This window comes from Zootoca vivipara, chromosome 13, assembly GCF_963506605.1.
Source record: "Zootoca vivipara chromosome 13, rZooViv1.1, whole genome shotgun sequence".
NCBI classification, from domain to species: Eukaryota; Metazoa; Chordata; class Lepidosauria; order Squamata; family Lacertidae; genus Zootoca; species Zootoca vivipara.
Genome location: NC_083288.1, coordinates 19,533,069 through 19,554,581, shown reverse-complemented (window position 1 = coordinate 19,554,581; position 21,513 = coordinate 19,533,069). Strand labels below are relative to the sequence as shown.

The 21,513-nt window shown below is 42.8% G+C and overlaps 1 protein-coding gene across 2 annotated transcripts in view; it reads right to left on the bottom strand.

Moving 5' to 3' along the window:
- Positions 1-21,513, bottom strand: part of ZNF652 (zinc finger protein 652) — a 37,802-nt gene that overhangs the window by 13,043 nt on the left and 3,246 nt on the right. The window contains exons 1-2 of one of the 2 annotated variants that reach the window (XM_035137117.2): positions 21,005-21,478; positions 2,804-3,926 (exon numbers count right to left, since the gene is read on the bottom strand). In XM_035137117.2, the coding sequence (XP_034993008.1) occupies positions 2,804-3,706 (903 nt within the window). In that variant the 5' untranslated portion in view covers positions 3,707-3,926; positions 21,005-21,478. Of the gene's footprint in view, positions 1-2,803; positions 3,927-21,004; positions 21,479-21,513 lie in introns of those variants that run through there. The other variant, XM_035137116.2, reaches the window with a different exon arrangement.

The window sequence follows — 21,513 nt, the reverse complement described above, 5'->3', positions numbered from 1 at the left end:
GCATGCTCTACTTATCTCTTGCTTGGATTACTGCAGTGCGCTCTATGTGGGGCTACCTTTGAAGGTGACCCGGAAACTACAACTAATCCAGAATGCGGCAGCTAGACTGGTGACTGGGAGCGGCCGCCAAGACTACGTAACACTGGTCTTGAAAGACCTACATTGGCTCCCAGTAAGTTTCCGGGCACAATTCAAAGTGTTGGTGCTGACCTTTAAAGCCCTAAACGGCCTCAGCCCAGTATACCTGAAGGAGTGTCTCCACCCCCATTGTTCTGCCCAGACACTGAGGTCCAGTGCCGAGGGCCTTCTGGCGGTTCCCTCACTGTGAGACGTGAAGTTACACGGAACCAGGTAGAGGGCCTTCTTGGTAGTGGCACCCGCCCTGTGGAACACCCTCCCACCAGATGTCAAAGAGGAAAACAACTACCAGACATCTGAAGACAGCCCTGTTTAGCGAAGCTTTTAATGTTTGACGGACTATTGTATTTTAATATTTTGTTGGAAGCCGCCCAGAGTGGCTGGGGAAACCCAGCCAGATGGGCGGAGTAGGAATGAATGAATGAATATTATATGATGCCCCATGAAGGACTTGCAAAGAGCATCACTGACCAACAGGCCTGATGGTTGGGAGACAATGAAGAAGTGTGCCTTTGGGGGTAAAATCAAACTGCTGAGAGGTTGCAATGCAAGACAACCATACACATGACATAATGCTAAGCCAAAAGCAGGAGAGGAACACTGAAACCACAATTTCAGCATCGTGCACTGTCAAATTTAAATAATAGTTTAACAATGCAAACCAGGCCATGTTTGGGGCATGTTTATGGAGGGTTGTGGGGCACCTTAGGAGAATGAGCGAGTTCGGAGGGCAAACATTTTGGGTGACACATTTTTTGTTGTTGTTGGTGGGGGGAGAAGGAGGAATTCACTACTTATGGCTATGAGATGCCTGGAGCAGTTTTTCCTTTTACAGTGTATACGGTACTTAAAAAGCTATGCTGCTGTTGTGTCTGGGCTGAGAGATCAGCAGTATGGTTCCCTTCTCACTACTTTGCCATACACTTCATTTTTCAAAGCTGTAAGGCTGATTATTTCTCAACAAACTGCAACTTGGCTTTTTAAAAGTACTCAAGGAAACACTAAAATTGTCTCCAGCCCCTCATAACTGTAAACAGGAAAGTTTTTACCTGAAAGCAAAGCAATTTCCCTCTTCACTCGGAAGTCCCTGATATTCTCTCCCCACCTTCACCAACAGACACAAATTGTGTAAGGTGAGAAAGGAGGCTTTGTCCCGCTGTAGCTACAAGTGAGACTTATTCGTTAAGTAAAAAAGGTGAATAAGGGACAGTTTCAGAAAAGTTTATAAAATTATGCAGTGTAGAGAAAAATGGATAGAAAAATCAGTCAGTCAGTCTCTCTCTCATATAGTACTAAAATTCAAAGTCATCCAATGAAACTTACTAGGAGATTCAATACAAACAGGATCATTTGATCTAGCAGGGCTGCTTTTGTATTTTTAATACCCCTTTTAACATGCTCTTTAATATTATCTAATGTAACCAAGTCATTCCACTAGCATGATCCAACGATTCACGTTTGTCCCTGCTTTTGTTCTCATCCTAGCAAAGGAACCAATTTATCTGTATCCGCCCTTTCAGAATTTGATTGCCCTGGTTTACAGAGATGGAGAAAATTCAAGGCTGAGAATGCCAGCAAGCATCCTAAAACCGTGTGCTTTGAGGGTTTCTTCATAAGTACTTGTGCTACACAGAATCTGGATGTCAAACCTAATTTAGTAGGTCTACCCAGACATATAATTTAATTATGTAACGTTTTATAAAAGTTTTGTTGCTTTTATTTGTGTTTTGTTCATAATTGTTTTATTATGTACACCTTGCAGGATATATATTTTTTATTAAGCAAAGACTCTGAAAAAATATAAATTTTGTGATGATGAGAGAACCCTGAGCAGGATTTGTGGTGATTGCATGCAGTTTCTATAGGACTCTTCATAAAACCTACAGCTTCACAATCCCTACTTCATCTTTGTGGTAGCAGCCAAGACTTTGAGTTTGCACAGCAGTCTCTCCCTTGTGGCACCTAGAACAGTTTCACACAAGATCATTCCATACATAGTTCTGTAATGTGTGTACAAGTGTCTATTTCACAAGTAGACATAAGCAATAAGTTGCAAGAAGCCATGTAGTATACTCAGTATACCATGTAGTATACTCAGACTCCTGTCCATTTGTTACACATTGGTGTTTACAGCTTTCCTACATGGAAATACTATTGAGGAAGGAAAACAGTCTTGCATGAAACAGCATCTGGATCCATCCTTGTATTTGCCTGCCCATCAATTCAGGATTTTCCTCCTTCCTTTTCAAAGAATGTCACACCACACATTCTACAAGCAGAATTACTAAATTAAATTTTAAATTCAGCCTGTCCTTAGAACCTGAAATGCCTAGAACACAGAAAACTCAGCTTCATGTTCATGATTGTTGGAAATAAATTTCTGCTCATACTAACCAGCACACAGTGCACTGAGCTCTATTTTGAAGCACCTTGTATTTCACCTCACCTGCAATGTTGTGTAGAAAAACCCTAAGAGCCACTTCTTACTCCCTCCCTTTCCCACCCCACATTCATACAGATTAGTTTCCTTAGGTGCGCAACAGGAAATGCCGACAGAAGCAGAAAGGCTTGGGACCTTGTTCTCCTCAAAGGATTTCCCCCCTTTCGAAGTGTCCAGGGGACAGCAGAAGGCAGGGAAATCTTGCAAGCAGGCAAGAGAACCTACCTGAATGTTTTTTTCACAGTCTGTTTGCTGGTGGAGGGAGAGCTCACTTTCTAGAACAAATTTCTTCCCACACTTGTCGCAGATCTGCATGCGCCTGTGAGTGACGTTCATGTGCTTCTCCAGATACCAGCGTGTGTTAAACACCCTGGGGCACTTCTCACAGGTCAAAGTCTCCTTTTCTTCACACTTTGATTTCTGCACAGGTGCCTTGGGCTCCTTTGCAGCTTTCTTCTTACGCTTGGGGGGCTCAACGCTCTTTCTACGGCCCCTTGTAGTTCTGGAAGTAGGGGAAGTTGTGGCGGCTGCAGCAGATGCAGCTCTCCTTGTCCTCCTTTGTGCAACACTATCTTTCTCCTCTCTTTGCTCTTTTTTCTTCTGCCTCTCATTCTCCTCCTCATCATTACTGTCTTCAGTGGCCTCTTCCTCCCCACTGTCACCCTCCTCTTCCTCACTGCTGGTCTTAAGAACAGCAGTTTCTTTGGATTGGGAGGGGACCCCCTTCTCCCCTTTTGAAACATTTAATGTTTGGTTGTTAAGGTTTACCTCTACTATTATCTGCTCCCTTTTGTAAGTCACTTCATCTTCCTCCTCGTCCTCCTGCAAGTCGTCAGAGTTCTCCCTGTCTTCTTTCACGGCTCGGGCCTCTCCTACTGTTCTGTCCTCCTTGAAATATGGCTGTTCCTCTCTTTCATGGAGATGTGGCTTACTTGCTTTTGGGTCCACCAATACGGAGTAAGGACTCCCAGACTCCCTTTTGTAGACTTTGGTGGACAAATCAAGTTCCTGGCTGGCACCATGATAGAAAGTGGGTGGCACTTGAGCTCTGTCCTCTTGCGCCATCCCTGCTACATGTGTGCTGCAGTTTTTAGCCATCTGCTGGCAAGAGCTGGCTGTTTCATTCATGGGGGCTCCCGATTCATTGAGCACCTTGTATTCCAGAATACCAAGGAAGAAACTCCTCTGGAGCAAGATGAATTGTCGGAGAGAACTAACACATGACTGCCTTGGGGAAGCAGAGCACCAAAGCACCCCGTGCAGGTCATGGAACTCTGGCTTTACAGCACGAGGAAATCGGCAGCAGTTCACAGGAAGAAAGCTGCCGCTCAACAGCTGAACATCTTGTCTAGAAAAGAAGGAGAAAATTAAGTTAGTGGCTTAAACATAACTAAAAGAACTTATCCCTGTAAAATCATTGGCTGCCTAACCTAAACAGAGTACAGGATTTGCTGTACAAGTTGTTACCAACATTCTTATTAATAATGGCTTATTCATCTTATTGCTGGGGGTTGGGGGGGGGAATTAATTCTACTGCTGGAAAATACGTGGCTTTCATCTGATCCTCAGAGCAGAGTAAGGTCCTGAAATACAGTTCCAAATAAATGGCCTCATCTAATTGAAAGATGGCACATAACAAAAAATAGTTTATCCAAGGTCAGTCACCAGCACTGGCATTCGTCCATTTATCATCATTATTAACATACTTGCCTATTCTTATGTTCAACACTACAACAGAATTAATGTGCTCCACAATTAAACTTCACTGAATTGGTACAGTAAAATACTTATCAGGTTTAATTAAAAATAATAATAATCACACATTTATTCACACATAATTGAAAACTCTTGCACACGCAAGTCCACCCATCCACCCGTTTTGCCAGAAACAAATTATGAGCCCCCCAGGTATCCAACTAAGTTGTATGGTTTCTGTGTGTCTGCAGGTACACATTCAAAAGACATAAATTTTAATGTAGCATGGAACTTGGCATTCCCTGTCCTTGGCTTTTATTTTTTTAGATGATTCTAAACCAGGGGTCGGCAACCCTGCCACCCGCTCAGTCGGCACCCGTGCGGCCACACTAAACCAGTGTGAAGCTCCTGCAGCCAATGGGAAGCTGCGCATGCATCCTCCGTGTCGGAAATAGCGTTTGCGCATGCGTGTGTGCACACTCCGGCCCACTGTGGCGTCTGTGGGACCGTGAACTGGCCCAAGCCACAAAAACTTTGCCAACCCCTGTTCTAGATCCTATAGCTGTGACATCCATCTCAAAAACTCATGGGAAGTGCCTAGTGAAAAAGCTTCTCATGTTCTTATCTCACATCAGGACTGATAGCACAATACTGTCTACTCTGACTAGCAGCAGCAGCAGCAGCTCCGAGCAGTCTTGGACACAGGTCTTCTCCACTCAATCCGCTTTACTAGAGATGCCAGGAAATGAACCTAGGGCCTTTTGCACGCAGAACACGTGCTCAACCACTGAGGTACGGTCTAACTCAGAAGCCAGAGAGGATAGGAATTTCAGGGGTGAGGTATTTCATCATCATCATCATCATCATCATCATCATCATCATCATCTATACCCCGCCCATCTAGCTGGGTTTCCCCAGCCACTCTGTGGGGCTCCCAACAGAGCTGGACCTCAGTATCCAGGCAGTCATGTGCAATATATAGCTCATTTCCTATTCTGCTAGGAGGACAGATAAATGTATACACACTTCCTTGATTTACACAAGTTATTCAGGCTTCAGTATTTGGATTTTCTTATTTAAAAGGTTTTATGCTACCTTTCCAAAGTTCCTCAAACAACTAAAACAACTAAAACTGCCACTTATAAAAATCAACATTGTTGCTTGTAGGGTTTTCCCCTCAAAATCAAACAATCAAAAACTCAGAAACAAACCAAGGGCAGGAAAACAGTGCCGGGGGGGGGGGGGGGGGGGAGGGAGAGCAGTCAGTTTTCAAAGGCCAACAGTTTTATCTGCCTTTGAAAAGGCAACAGGGAGGTAATTGTACAACCATCTCTCGGGGATTGAGCTGCACAGCATCAAGGCTGCTATGGAAGAAACCCTGCTGTAGAGTCAGCTTATGCTGGAACAAATTTCCTAAGATAGTTAGGACCAATCTGTTAGGGCTTTAACAGCAAGAAAAAGCTCTTCTGAACTGAACCTGGAATGAATGGATAATTCAAAACGGGTCAATATCAGACCACACATGGAGTCTTCTGCATTCTGTACTCTAAGTTTTCAAGTCATTGTCAAAGGCAGCCCCATGTAGAACACAATACTCTATCTTGGGGGCAACCAAAGTATAGATAACCATGGTCAGGTTTCTATTTTCCAGCAACAGACATAGTCAATACATCAGCCAAAGCCGATAAAAGGCACTCCAGGTTGTAGCCATCAGCCAAGAATTAAGGAGCAATACTGAGTCCAGCAATAAACGTACGTTATAAACTTGGTCTTTACAGCGAAGCTGACCCTATTAAAAAAAGATATTTCTTCAACCAGTCTACTGAGTTATCAGCTATCTTATCTGAATTTAGTAGCTGTGTTGGTCTGCCGTAGTCGAAACAAAATAAAAAAAAATCCTTCCAGTACACCTTAGAGACCAACTACAGTAATTCGTTAGTCTCTAAGGTGCTACTGGAAGGAATTTTTTTATTTTATCTGAATTTAGTTTAAGTTCTTCTATCTGCATTTAATCCATCACTGATCACACACATGTATTCAAGTATTAGGGTGTCTTGCCTGCGTTTGATGAAAAGGAGTAGTTTTTGTGTGTAGCAAGGTGTCTAAGGCAGTGGATTTATATGGAATAAGGCGTATATACCAGACACATGTTGGACTGATTTGCTTTCAGCAGTTACAATAACTAGTTCAAACTTCAGAGATGCACACTTGCTACATGGTTTTCAGAATACATGTAGTCCCTAAGGACATACCTCCTACAGTGTCTTTTAGGTGCAGTCACTTTTTCCATGCTGCAGGGAAGCACAGCAAAGCAAGAACTCAAATGGAAGAACCAATTAAAAAGCATTGTCCACCTGCCAGAGGGCGTGTATGTGTTCTGGCCAGTGTGCACAAAAAAACAGCTCGTTTGCCACTGCCATGTAAAAGGTTGGCAGGAGCAGGGACCGAGCAACGGGAGCTCACCGCGTCACGGGGATTCGAACCGCCGACCTTCTGATCAGCCAAGCCCTAGGCTCTGTGGTTTAACTTCCCTTCAAAAGCTGAAACATTAAAAGGCTCTTACATACCAAGTAACTTTCTTGACAGCATGCAAATGCACAGCTTAGGTTTTTGCCTTTTGACAGCAAACCGTACTACAATATACTGTGATCAATTGCTCCCTTCCAGGTCAGTTTCCATACAACTTCATAGTTGCATGTACTTTGTGTGTCCAAATAAAAACCCATAGATTAATTCTGCAAACAGCACAGGGATACATTATTTCAGGGGTCAGCAAACTTCTTCAGCAGGGGGCCAGTCCACTGTCCCTCAGACCTTGTTTTTTGGGGGGCAGACTATATTTTGGGGTTAAAAACTGAACGAATTCCTATGCCCCACAAATAACCCAGAGATGCATTTTAAATAAAAGCACACATTCAACAGTACTCATGTAAAAATACCAGGGAGGCCCCACAAATAACCCAGAGATGCATTTTAAATAAAAGGACACATTCTACTCATGTAAAAACACGACGATTCCTGGACCACCCATGGGCTGAATTTAGAAGGCGATTGCGCAGGATCCTGCTCCTAGTTTGCCTACTCATGGTCTAGACTCTAGAAACTATGTTCTACCAGCAGTTTCCATTTGTGATTTTTTTTTGAAAGCAACTGGTTTAGCAAGACAACCAAGCAACTGCCTGTTGCCCTAAAACTGCAGCACTAGACAAGGGTAGGGGGAAGGGGAGAAATGAGGGCTGCTGAATGGATCTAACAGCAAACAAATTCCTGAAGTCAACTGTTAGGTTTTCTACATTCTCTTTACCCTGCTCCAACTATATAAAAATAAAACATTTTTATACCACCTTTCAATTATATTCCAGGATGGCTTACAGAAAAGAGTTCAAAACTCCCATTGTTCTAGGTGCATTTTGCGACTGGGAATTTCATTAGCACAAGCAATTTCTGGGACGCAGTACTGGGACTAAGATTTCATATTAAAACCTCCCCTGCTGGCACTGACAGCATGGGAAGAGAAATTCCTGCTTGCTCGACTTCCAAGAAATCACTGCAGCGTCAGGCAAGCTGATAGGTTCTGCCTCTAACCTGACCTTACAGAAAGGCAGTGTTTTGAGGGGCAGGAAGGGGAAGCATGGCTTTATTTATTTTTTGCAGTCTTTAGATGGGGACTAGACCATGTGAAAAATGACTGCCTTCCAGAGGGGAGGAATTGCGCGTGGGGCCCGCCTCCCGCGTCTGCAGGGGGTGTGGTCAGCCCCCTGCACCAGGCCCTCCCTGCCGCCGCATCATACTCCTCTGCCAGCCAATAGTCCAGCTCCGTTTAAACGGAGGAAGATTTTTCTCCTTGCATTCCTGCCCTCATCGGATCACCCACCCTCCCTCCCTTTAGGCATGGCTTTTCTTTGACCTTGCTGTGGACTTCGGTTGGTCACCTTGGCTGCCCAAGGGGCCTGGTAGGAGTTTTTATCCATTTGGCAAATCGGCCCCGGCCTCTTGGTTTTTTCGCCTAACTCATAGCAATTTGTCACAACTTTTGGTATTGGCGGTTAGCCATTGGATTATTCAATATGTGATGTAACTCCGTTGTGTGTCAGAGGTCAGGTTAAGGTCATCACCTACCTCCTATGGGTATCCTGTTAAAGGGATCCGGCGGTCGTGATGCCCTACTTGGGTTAGGGCCATGGCACGACCCCCGGTGACGTCAGGGGAAGCTTCCAGTTGTATTTGCATCAACAAGCTCTTCCCTCTGTTCGTTAACCTTTAAGTGTCTCCACACCGGTAGGGTGGAGTTACGTGTTGCGTTCCTGTCCAATTTAAGCTAATACCACTCACATGCTAGAACCAATAAAGTTGTGGCCTTTATTTACCCATTAACCTAAAATCACGTGTCCTTGTGTCTTATTTACTTCACGTGGGTGACGGGTCATCGACGCGCAATCTGGCCTTACAGAAAGGCAGTGAGGGGTGGGCAGGGGAAGCATGGCTTTATTTATTTTTTTGCAATCTTTAATTGGGGACTAGACCATGTGAAAAATGAGCACAAGATTTTAGGGGCAGTTCATTCATTTTCAATTTTGTATTCTTATTATTTTAAAAGTGTGCTTCGACATTCTGTTGTGGCATCCATAACCTTGGTTTAAGGTGCCATTTAGCTCCTAACTTTCATATCTCAGTTTCTAACTCTGTACAATAAGCAAAAAGTCACAAAATCATAAAAGAAGTGTAAAACAGTAAAGGAGGATTAAAAGTGAATCTAAAAAGCTTGGGAAAATAAACAAAAGTCTTAGTCTGGTGCCCAGTGGACAATAATATAGGTGCCAGACAAATCTCTCTTGGGAAAGTACTCCACAACTAGCATATGACCACCAAAAACATCCTCTGGCCACATTTAACATATCTGGGTTGCTTTAGGGTTCAATAGCAGCCGCAAAGGGAGCTGTAGGGAGAGGACTAAGGAGGGAGAGATCAGGACTGCAGGATACAACTTTCCCTTTACATTAAGTTCCCAATGAAAATGGCCTCTCCCAGGTTTCTGATGTGCAATAGCGGCTGACCCTGAATATACACACATCACTACTATTTAACAAAAAATACAGATACATTAACTGTGAACATGAATTTAACACTGTGCATACTTTGGTCCACGGTCTCCCACAAGAAAAACTTGAACAACAGTTTATTTCACATGACTGTTGTGAAGATAAGCATAAAGCAGATGACACATTAAATAGTGTGGCATCTTCTGTAATTATTTTTCTGATGTCTGCACTACAGCATTTGGAGAACCTGTTTGTGCTGAACTCCAAATACGTCCGGCAGAATACAAGTAAGAAACAATCTTTTAAGGCAAAAAGAAGGGAGGTTGCGATGCCACTAGTCAACAGACCATGTTTTGTTTGTTTAGCCAAAAACCTGAAGCTTCAACAACTAAAAGTTGCAATTAGAACCGTGGGCGGGAACCATTCCGGAGGCCTGGCCGCACCCCGAAAACTTCATAACCGGAGGCACCCTTCTGTGCACGCACATGGCATGATTGAGCGTTTCTGCGCAGGCGTGCATGGCGAAACCCGGAAGTATACACTTCTGGGTTTGCCACGTTCGCAATTTGAGGATTACATTAACCGAAGGTAACGTAAGCTGAGGGTCGACTGTATTTCAGAAAAAAGTGATAAACCTGGAGGAAGCAGAGACTTAAATGAAGTTGAAGGAAAGGGAAAGGAAGTTGAGACCAACATTCACTAACTCAGATGCAGTCTCTCTCAGCTATACAGTGGTACCTTGATTATTGAACAGCCTAGTTCACAAACTTAGAACCCAAACGTCGCAAACCCCGAAGTGAGCATTTCGGTCCTCGAATTTTTTTTGGAAGTCGAACGTGTCCTGAGTTCTGAGCTTTTGTTTTTAGGGTTGCGCTTCTGTTTTTAGAGAGATCGCGCTGATTGGGGCGGTGGGGAGAAGCGTCCTGGCAGTGCTCTGCAGCCCAGCTGCTTTGAAGAGAGAGAGATCAAGAGAGATGGAGAGATCGAAAGATCATGCTAATTGGGGCGGTGGGGAGAAGCTTTTTAGGGGTAGTGTTTCAACAGCCTGGAATGGATTAATCCATTTTGCATTACTTTCTATGGGAAAGCGTGCCTTAGTTTTGGAATGTTTTGGTTTTAGAATGGACTTCCAGAATGGATTAAATTCAAGAACCAAGGTACAGTGGTACCTCTGGTTAAGAACTTAATTCGTTCCAGAGGTCCGTTCTTAACCTGAAGCACCACTTTAGCTAATGGGGCCTTCTGCTGCCATCGCGCCACTGGAGCACGATTTCTGTTCTCATCCTGAAGCAAAGTTCTTAACCTGAGGTACCACTGTACAGTCATACCTCGGTTTAAGTACGCTTCGGTTTGAGTACTTTCAGTTTAAGTACTCCGCGGACCGTCTGGAACGGATTAATCCACTTTCCATTATTTTCAATGGGAAAGTTTGCTTCAGGTTAAGTACGTTTCAGGTTAGGTACAGACTTCCGGAACCAATTGTGTACTTAAACTGAGGTACCACTGTATTTCAACGCACATTTCAAGGATGTATTGCTAATGTAGCTACAAGGAACAGTTACACCTAAATAGGGTAGAACAGAAAGGAGGCAAGGGCCTGATGTAAAGGTACAGTGGTACCTTGGGTTACAGACGCTTCAGGTTACAGACTCCGCTAACCCAGATATAGTACCTCGGGTTAAGAATTTTGCTTCAGGATGAGAATAGAAATCGTGCTGCGGCAGGCCCCATTAGCTAAAGTGGTACCTCAGGTTAAGAACAGTTTCAGATTAAGAATGGATCTCCAGAACGAATTAAGTTTTTAACCTGAGGTACCACTGTATAGAGTAGGTGCCTAACAGTTGAGAGAGGAAAAGCAGGGGATAAAAGCCAGAAATAAGTAACTAGGAAAGTCAGCTGTGAAAGTTAGTGGAGGCTCTCACTTACCCCAAAATAGCTGCTTTGGCCACATTTCCTGCCATCTGATGGTCAGGAGCAAATCCAAGTTGAAGTTAAGTGGCAGGGAAGGTGATAAAAGGTGTTTGGGGAACCACCATCCTTTCATTTGGAAGCTCCCCAAGTACCCTACACTCCGAGAACTGCAGAAAGGAATAAAACAGTACTCTGCTTTCAACGAAAAAGGAAAATGATTGTAACAATTGTCAGCCATTGCACCAGTTCCCAACTATCAACTCCTTGCATGCCTAGCAAACAATGTATGCAAGTCAAGGGGCACTGAGGTCTCAGACAATGGTAAGAATTGGTACAATAGCAGCCACTGTCACAAGAATATGACTCCCCCTGTTCCTTGAATAAAGTAATAGCCGAAGTCGACTTAAGAAAAAAGCAGAAAGAGTCAGACACCTAAGATAAGAGAATAGAGAACAAGGAACAGTGAGAGGCAGGATGCAGGCAACTAAGAAAATAGAAGATGAGGCAAAACTGGATGAGATGGGCAGATGGGACCAAGTCATCACCCAGGTACTGCTCATCTGTATGGTCTCCTTTCCATTCTTATTGCAATCAAGTTGCGTATATCATGAAAAATATAAGATGAAGAATCTATGTATGCTAAGCTCATGTCACACCAAACCAAACCCAATTCCACCATTTTACAAATTCATTTCCAGTCATGCATCAAAATATTTTTAAAGAACAAATTACAGATCTAACACATGAAATAGCTCAAAGTGATACAATCATTTAAAAACAACAACTGGTTTTAATATATTCCCACCAATGCATTTGAATGTTGTACAGCTGTGCCAAGCAGAGAAGGCCCATGATTTTCCTGCTGAAACGGAAGGTGCAATGATGTTCATATTAAATACTTTCCAGTATTAAGCAACTGTACAGAAAAGGAACAGTTAAAACAAGTCTAATATACTGTTCCATGAAGGACCCACAATATCCTAATAAAAATATATCAGACGGGTGATAAAACATTTAAACCAGACCTCAGCAAATGCTTTATACAAAAGATTAGATTAGAACAGGGACAGAAAACAGGTTGTGAAGAAACAATTTCTACTGACTGTAGTTACGCTTTTTATTATAAACTATTTTTTTAAATTAACAAAACACATTAAGACAAAGACTGGCAAATACAAAGACCAAGGCTGCATACACACCATGCCTTTAGAGCACACTCACTCAAAGAACCACGAGAACTGTATTTTACAGGTGCTGGGAATTGTAGCTCTGTGAAGACCAAACTTCCAGGATTTTTTTTAGGGGGGGGGAGTGCTCTGAGTGTGCTTCAGATGTACGGTGTGTACACAGCCCAAGTAAACATTAAAGGAAATTGAAGGAAACAAATCTCAGTTACTGTTCATTAATTCATCCTTCAGCGTTATAAGAATGAGCCGTGTTGATCTGGAACATGTGCTGTCTCTCTTCCTTTTCCACATGTGAAGGAAGAAATATGAAAGCTTGTGTATCAGGAAACTGATTTATTCAAAACCAAAAGTGAAAGCTTTCAATCTTCTACCCTAACAGCACTGCGTTCCTCACTATAAAAGCATGGAATGCCACATTGGAACAATAGATGAAAAAGTTAGCATGAATCTGAATGTACTGAAGACATGACAAATTTCAGCAAGTCAGTTTTGAACTAAAGTTCAAAAAGATCCAAAATGCATCTACAGTGATGAATAAATAGACCAAACAAACACAGAAACCTGAAATCCTATTCATGCATTGAAAAGAACATGTACAGGGATGACATGTGTAAGGGGGAGTGGCAAGCTCCCTCCAATCCATTCTTGCCTGCTCTACTCCTAACCTTCCCATAGTGAGCAGGAAAGCCTGAGAGAGGCATCAGTCTGAACCTTAAACTTTAAAACAATTGTCAGCACACGGAACATTTTACTAAGCTGCTATTATGTTTCCATGAACCATATTTCCAAGCGTAAGAGTTCAGTTTCTTGAGAATCTCACCTTTCATGAAAAAAACAAGTTCTGAGCCCTTGGGGTTGCATAAATATGCTTGAAAAATGGCTGACATTGTAGAAGCCAGAAGGATGGCTGAATGAGGTCTCTAGTGGCTGGATGTGGGGTTCTTACCTTTTTACCTCTCCATGGCTAACAGAATGAAAATTATGGAAAATAATAATTGCTGTGTATGTATAATTTGAACAGGCTTCTGAGTTCAGCTTTTTCCTAATGTCATATAATATTCTATTGATTTTTCTCCCATTTCTAAAAATGCATTGCTTGATAAAAAATGTGTAACACAATACCAGCAATCTCACAATATCAACTAAATCAAGCAATTTCAAAGTTATAATTTTTTCAGGTGATTTTTGCAAAGGAACCATAAATTTCTACTTACAGTCTATTTGTAAATTGGGAAGAGGGGAAATTATTTTTTGTGTTGAAAATACCGTAAGTTGCGTGTGTTTCAAAAATAAGTGTCAGCACTTCAACAATTAGTTCAACACTTACTGACAGCTGCTAGGATGATTATTTGTTTTCACCCCAACTGAGAAATGAATCGATTCTTCTGCCCCATCTAAGTGTAACACGAATGGCTGCATGCACACAAATGCAGTGAGAGAATGGATACAAAGGAACACCTGGAAAAGAATAGGGTCATAACCATACATGTAAAGTGGGCAGTAGCAGAACAGGGTGGAGATGCCAGGCAAAACTGGAAGTCTGATAGGGGTTGAAAAGAAAGGTGAATGTGCCCCGAGTGCATGCCAAATGATGGGTTGTTTAAATCATCAAGAGCATATTTTTCATTTTCAAATGCACGGATTTTCCAAACAAGCATGGATACCAACAACTGATACTATACCAGCTAACAGACAGTCTAAAATTCAACAGAACCTTACACAATGAGAAACTCTGATCGTATGTAAGAGCCTTTACATGATCATACAAACAAACCATCTAGTAAAGCAGAGCTTTCCAAACTGTGTGTCACGACATGTTAATGTGTCGGCTGCAGTGTGTAGGTGTGTTGCGCGAAAGCTCCCTGCACGCCTTCCAGGGCTGGAAAGTGGCTAGTTTAACCTCTGGTTTGCTAGTAAAACTGAATTACTGTGTCGCGAAATGATGCATGTCTAAAAAGTGTGTCACCAACTTGAAAAGTTTGGAAAGCTCTGTAGTAAAGTATCCTAAACTTAAGAAATTCCATAAAGCTGTCACTAATAAACTTATCCTTCATGATCTCCTCTAAAAGTTACCTAAACTACACATCTAGTAGCAGCAAACTTTATCAATTAATTTCCTTGAATACCATCCAAGTTCTGGTAATGAGACAGTTACAAAATTTTCTTCAGATCACACAAAATTTTATAAACCTCTTTTCATGCCCTGCCTCTGCACTAAAAGGCCTCTAAAGTTGTATCCTTCCTTCATCGAGAAGGTGTTCCAGTCCATTGATAATTTCGATTTCCCTTTCTTGAACCCTTTCCAGCTCTACAATATCCTCATGAAGACTGGGCACCCAAACTATTCAGTGTCTTTTAAGTGTGGTCATACAAGGATTACAACCATTGAAATACTACAGGAGTACCAGACTGCCCATATGGGCTTTGAAGGTGAACCAGGTAGCTTATACCATGGCACCTCATGAACCCTAATGCTTAGCAATAACTTAGACCCAACACAAATATAACAATAACAGGTAACATATTATTTAGGGTGCTATATATAATGATCGACCTCAGAAATGAGATCTCTTTTTATGCACAGAAAACTGGTTTCATTTAATCTGTTAACAGTCATGATTAAATTAAGAAAATATACAGTATGTTCCAGTGTATAAGATGACTTTTTAACCCAGGAAAATCTTCTCAAAAGTCGGGGGTCATCTTATACGCTGGGTATAACTGGGCCACGAGCCGCCCGGTCACCGAGCTGCCCGCTCAGCAAGTCCCCATGCTGCGCCGCGCTAAACTGGTGCAGCACGGCATGGGGACTCGCCAAGTGGTGCCAAAAATGGTATCTGTGCACGTGCAGAAGCAATTTCCAGCCCAGAAGCTGGAAATCGCCTCTGCACATGTCAGAGCAGAAGCGATTTCTGGCGCCCCAGAAATGGAGAGTATATCCCAAACTCCATATTTTAGGTGGAAAAGTGGGAGGTCTTGTACGCCGGAAAATACAGTAAACTATAGACTTAAGCATTTGCTTGTAAAAAGTTCAATTTCATTTTAATTTGCCACTATTTGATTGTTACAAAACTACCATTGATTTTATTATTATTATTATTATTATTATTATTATTATTATTTACAAAAATGTATTTTTAATCCATCCTGATATAAGCTTATGAATGTGTGGATCGCATAGGACAGGAGTGCCCAAACTTTTTTCAAAGAGGGCCAGATTTGATGAAGTGAGGTTGTTGAGCTTTTTTTCTACAATTTTACCCCCCAAAGTTGTTGAGCGTTTTTTAGGATTGCAGTTGTTGAGCACACTAAAAATAGCGGAAAAGGGGGTGGGAGATGATGCAAAGGCAAGAAAAGTTCTTGCCAGTCCCTATTTGTTTAATCTCCAAACTAAAAAATATACACTACGGTACCAATAATTTATAGTATTTATGTCAGCTGCATTTAAACTACATTTTGATTCTGTTTATGAATCACTTTCCATAAAACATCTAGAAGTGATTGCACAGTAAAATAATTGATAAGCTTCAGCCCAATGACAGCTGGAATTTTAAAAAGTTTGTGAAGTATCATTATCACCCTGCCTGTTTTGTGTAAGTTAAAAAGGACCGTCTTAACTGGCACCTGTAAATATGAAAGGAAGGACTAATGGAATAGAGAAAGAGATTCCTCGAGGTGCTACCGTAGCATGCTTTTGAGCCAGTTCACAAGACCCTTGCCTCTTTTACTAATCATGTAAACCTTGGGTCTGTTGCAGAAGAGAAGACAAGGGACTGATTCACTCAACAGCAACATAGAATCATAGAATTGTAGCTATCATTATCATTTTTATTTTGATTGTTAGGCACCTTGAGGAGTATTCAGTTGGAAAGGTGGGATATAAATATTCTTAATAAATAAATAAGAATAGTAACTATACTGTGCCTTCTGCTGCTCCCATGTTTTTCTAGGTTAGAGACATGAGGTGCAAAACAACGCACAGTTAAAGTCAATGAAATCTGCATGCACATAACTGCATGCTGCAGCGTAACCACTGCTTTTATAAGCTACTTTGACTTCTACAATTCCGTCGCATGCTATCAAGATGAACTCATCGTAGTGTAGTGCACATTAATTTTGCACAGAAGTCAACAAACGATAGCATAGTGTTGGCTGTAAATAGTATTGCCAGAGTGAATGCAAAGGACAAGTCAAATGACAGGCCAGTCACAAATCAACACAAGCTGCTATTCAATTCTTGCAAGAATCAAATATACACCACAGCCAGTCCTGGAACAATTAAGGACACCCTAGGGAGGGAGGAGAGGAACGACACTCAGCATATCATGGAAATTTAATACACAGAACCATCCCCTGTATATCATTTTAAACCATTGTTTTATGCAAGAAACTAAAATGAAGTGCAAATACAACACTACAACAGGATTAAAGGAAAACATTATCTCAAAGCATAATCACCACAGTCTGAATATGGACACTCCCAAAACTTCCCCAGGACTTAAAGTTTAACACCGTCCTGTTGAAAACAATCCCAGGCATGAACACTGTACTATTGGTTACCCCAGGAGTGTCTAAGTGTTATCAGCATGCCTAATAACACAAGCATATATACAGCCTCCCAGCACTTGCACCATCAAGAAATCCCACCATATTCCAGGTCTAGAAGAAACACTGGGGAAAAACAGTTTTTTACCCCATCCCTACCTGTCCTGATTGAAGTACTGTAGCTACATCTACCAAGTACAATCCTATTTCACCCCAGCTCATGAATGCTTCTGCTAAAGTAGCAGTGACGTGGAGAGGAAATCTTCCTAGCACTTTATTTTTGGGTGGAAAAGTTTCCATTTCATAAGTTGATTCGTATCAGTGAATGGATGCCAACTGCAAATGCAATATTAGGCAAGCATGGCTGTTTCAAAGATTTAGTTTTGTTTCCTCAAAGTGGTTTTTTGTTAAATAAAAAAGGCTAAAATAGAGAATTCTATTGCAATACAAATTTACAATACAAATACAATACAAAATTACAAATAGGCAAATTAGGCTATTGTTATTTTTAAACCCTGCACGCCTTTACAGAAGGCATTTCAGTAAATACAAGTCACCCTCAAAGAGCCAATGTACACTCAAACTTTTGTAGGATTATTTTAGATCATAAGGTACCAGCAAGTGCAGCCTTTCTTCCCCTCTCATTGCTCAAACTGAAGCAGCTACCATGCAGTCAGTACAATTATTCCCTGGGCCAGTATGCTAGGAAATTAGCACTTACCACAGGTGCAGCACCTGAAATATCTAGTGCCAACATCCAGATGCTGGCATAATTTTCTGCTAATTCTGGATTATCCCCCTATCATTGCTCTTCCCCCCCCCCCCAATACATCCATGACATAGAAAACAGCTGCTACCCCAAAGACTTTTATTTTACTTCCATTTCTCCCAAGGCAGTGCATTACCTACCAGTGTTAGAAACTCTCATATATAAGCTAGGTGCCAAATGACTCCTTAAACCAAGGTTACAACCACCAAAACTGAATGTCTAGTTGCTGTTTGGGGGCAAGACAGCTCTAAAGTCTTAATTTTCAAAGGATGGACTGACTGTGATTGATTCTCAGTTAAGCATCTGGCTAGTTCAGATGACAACCTTGAGCAAGGTTAAAAGCTTTGAGAACTTAAAGAAGAAAAGTCCCTTGATCCAGGGACAGTCTACATATATGCTGGACTCCTCCTACCTCTTTTCCTTAATGGTGACACAAACCATTCATAACAGAAGAATATTCTTCACAGCTGTGAGCACGGGAGTGGGCAGGGGTAAGTGAATACAAGCGGCAACTATTAACTATAACATTGTTCACTGCTTCTACTCAGGCTGCACAGAAAAAGCATTTTGTTTCTGAAATTCATTCTGATTGTGTAGATAAAATATAACTGATAGAATTCTACAGCATGCGGTATTCATGTGTGAAAACAGTCAAGATCCAGTGATCCCTGCACCTTCCTGTTAAGTTGTACTGATTTTTTCCCATACATTTAAAGTGCTGCAAAATGGATATTTAACTAAAGGATCTGAACTGGGATAGCATAATAGATTCTATCTGCTAGGTGACCATATACTGCATAAAGAGTAGGGGGTAAAGGGCAGTAAGGGCATGCCCACGTGAGTTGGTCTCTGGGTTGTCATGCAACCCTGTATGCACATACAAAACTTTTTACACTCCTCTTTCCCTCATTAACCCTTGTTGCCAGCTGCTACAATTAGCCAGTTACACCTAGCAAAACAAACTTGATGCTAAGGCATCCCAATATATATCTAGCCTGAGTACTGTGGTGCTGAAAATGACAAGGTTGCAGGTTCGATCCCCACATGAGGCAGCTGCATATTCCTGCATTGCAGGGAGTTGTACTAGAGCAGGCATGTCCAACAGGTATATCGTGAGCTACCGGTAGATCACTGGACGTCTGTGGTAGATCACTGGCTCCCCCCCAAAGCAGCTCAACAAGTTTGGCTCCCCTAAAAAAAGTTCAACATCTTTGCCCTGCACCCCCCAAAAAACGTTGCTTTCCCCCTCCCTAAAGGGGGGTAGATCATTGCCAGTTTTTAACTTTGTGAGTACATCACGGTCTCTTGGGAGTTGGCCACCCCTGTACTGGATGATCCTCAGGGTACTTTCCAACACTACAATTCTATGATTCAGCTCTATGACATGGCCCACAACTTGTTTAGGAGCAACATCATCACCATCACCATTATTTGTATACTTCCCTTCATCTGAAGATCACAGGTTGGTTCACAACATACAAATACAAAATGATAACAAAATACAGAACAGAACAGAACAAAAACTAACACAAACCAATTTAAAAGGCTACATAGAATGTTCAATCAGCCAAAGACCTGATTATAAAGAAATGCTTTTGCCTGGCGCCTAAAGATATGTAATAAAGACGCCAGGCGAGCATTCCACAAACAGGGGCACAAGAAGAGGGGGTTCAGATTTTGATCACATCTCTTCCTAATTTCAATTGGTGCAAAAATAGGGCATACATTTAACTGCATCACTGAGAAAATTTGAGTAGATCCCTTCTCCATCTTCAACATCCCCAAAGCTGTAAACCCCATCTATCATGCAAATAGCTCCAATTGTTTTCCTAGTTGCACAAACTTTTATCTGGAGTACAGAATAACTCCACCACATACACACAGTTCAGCAACCACTGACACCCAGAGACTGGCTTACATGAACATACCTAATTCTCACATCAGACACAATGTGGAGAGTAGATTTGCATCTATTTTCTTATGAATCCTATTTCACCTGAACGAAACTATCCCATTTGTCTCTTCTGCTTTACTTCAGGAACTATCACCGTGCTCTCCACCACAAATCACCTGAGTTCTCCCATTGGTATCCTTGTGAGAAAGAGCAATAGTAACACTCTTCAAAAGTCTGTTGTATATCAGCCTAACAATTCTCCAATCTATCATCAGAGGAGCATTTTAAGAGTAAGGAGTATTTAAACAATGATGTTTGAAACAAATGTGTAACTTCCTTTTTCTACAAAATGAGATTTTAAATAGGACTTAACCATTTAATTTTCAGACTTTCTAGGAGTTAGATTCAGGTTGCATACAGGTACACCATCCAAAGATATACTCCAAGGTAAGCTTTTATGAAAATAGTGTGACATAACACATTGATTTGCCATGCACAGGTTGAAGTTAAGTCTATTTACAAACATTAGACACCTGTAGCTTATTTGCAGATGAGGAGTTTGGTCATCCGAAATCTGGGATTTTTACAGCCCTGATTTCAATACTGTAATATCAAATATCAAACTTCAAATAGCAGTGGTTTGGAAAAGAAGGAACACTATGTGTTGGGAAATGATAACATTTCTACTTCAGTGGTGGAACTAACTTTTTTTTACCTATTCTACTATTTTGCGGACCCAATGTAAAAGAACATTCGAGGGTTCAAGGAGTCTCTAACGCTGCTTCCCTTCCCCCAATTCCCAAGATCCACATTAAACGGGAGATATTCCCAACATCAGAGTTGTCTCAGTAGGCGGCACAACTTCCTCCTCCAACCACGCCAAAACCTTTAAAGTGATGCCAAACTAAATGTTCCCTCTATGCCAACTTCTCTGCTGAAGAAGCACCTTCCACCTCAGCTTTCCAAAACCCACACAGCCTTCAACTTTCAACCTTTCGACCAACTGAGCTCCCCACCCCACCCTACCCCCACCAAACTCGGCCCACGAAATATCTTCCCTTTCTCCTCCGTGGTCAAAAAAGGTTGCCAGTTTCAAGGAAGAAACGCTCCCGCAGCCTCAAAGCCAAACCCTCCGACCCAGGACACCCACACACCCACTGTCACTACCTCAAGCGTTCAGATCCCAAGCAAGAGAACTCTGCACATGCTCAGGTGCACGCTCGCCCCTCCCTGACGCTCCACAGCCTGGCCTCGTTGGCACTTCTAAGCGGGAGGCACGTTAGCAATAACTAAGCAAAGAAGAAGAGAGATGCTGTGGAGCTGAGCAGGAGGAGCTCGGCCTGCCCTTTCCCCAGCCGGAGGGCCTCTTTCCCTGCACGGACTCACCCAGGCCGGGACTCTCCTGGGCTGCCACCGGCGCTGCTCCTCCGTCGCCGCTCCGCCTCCTCCTCCGCCGCCGCCGCGGTCCATGCCTAGGCAGGGGAGGGGGGAAGGTAGGGGCGGCCAGGGCCCTCTTTCCTTCCTGCCCTCCCCCTGGGCTCGAGCCCCCTCCTCGACCGCCGCCGCCGCCGCCTCAGGACCAGGCCTAGGCCCCACCGCTCCAGCGGCTGCTCCCACCGACGCTCTCCCTGTCGTTCGCCCCCCCCCCTCGGCGGCCGCCGCCGCCGCCGCAGCGCTACGTGGCCGCCGCCGTAGCCAACCAAAGTCAGTCAGACACTCAGCCTCGCGATTGCACCGCCCGCTCCACTCGCAACACCCTCCCCCCCTCCTCCTCCGCCCCGCGCGCGCTCTCCCTCTCTCTCTCTCTTCGCTTTTCCTTAAGCGTCGCAGGCTGGCTTGACTGGCTGGCTCGTCCTAAAGGAAGACAGCGAATGCGCTTGCGTCGTCGTTGTCGT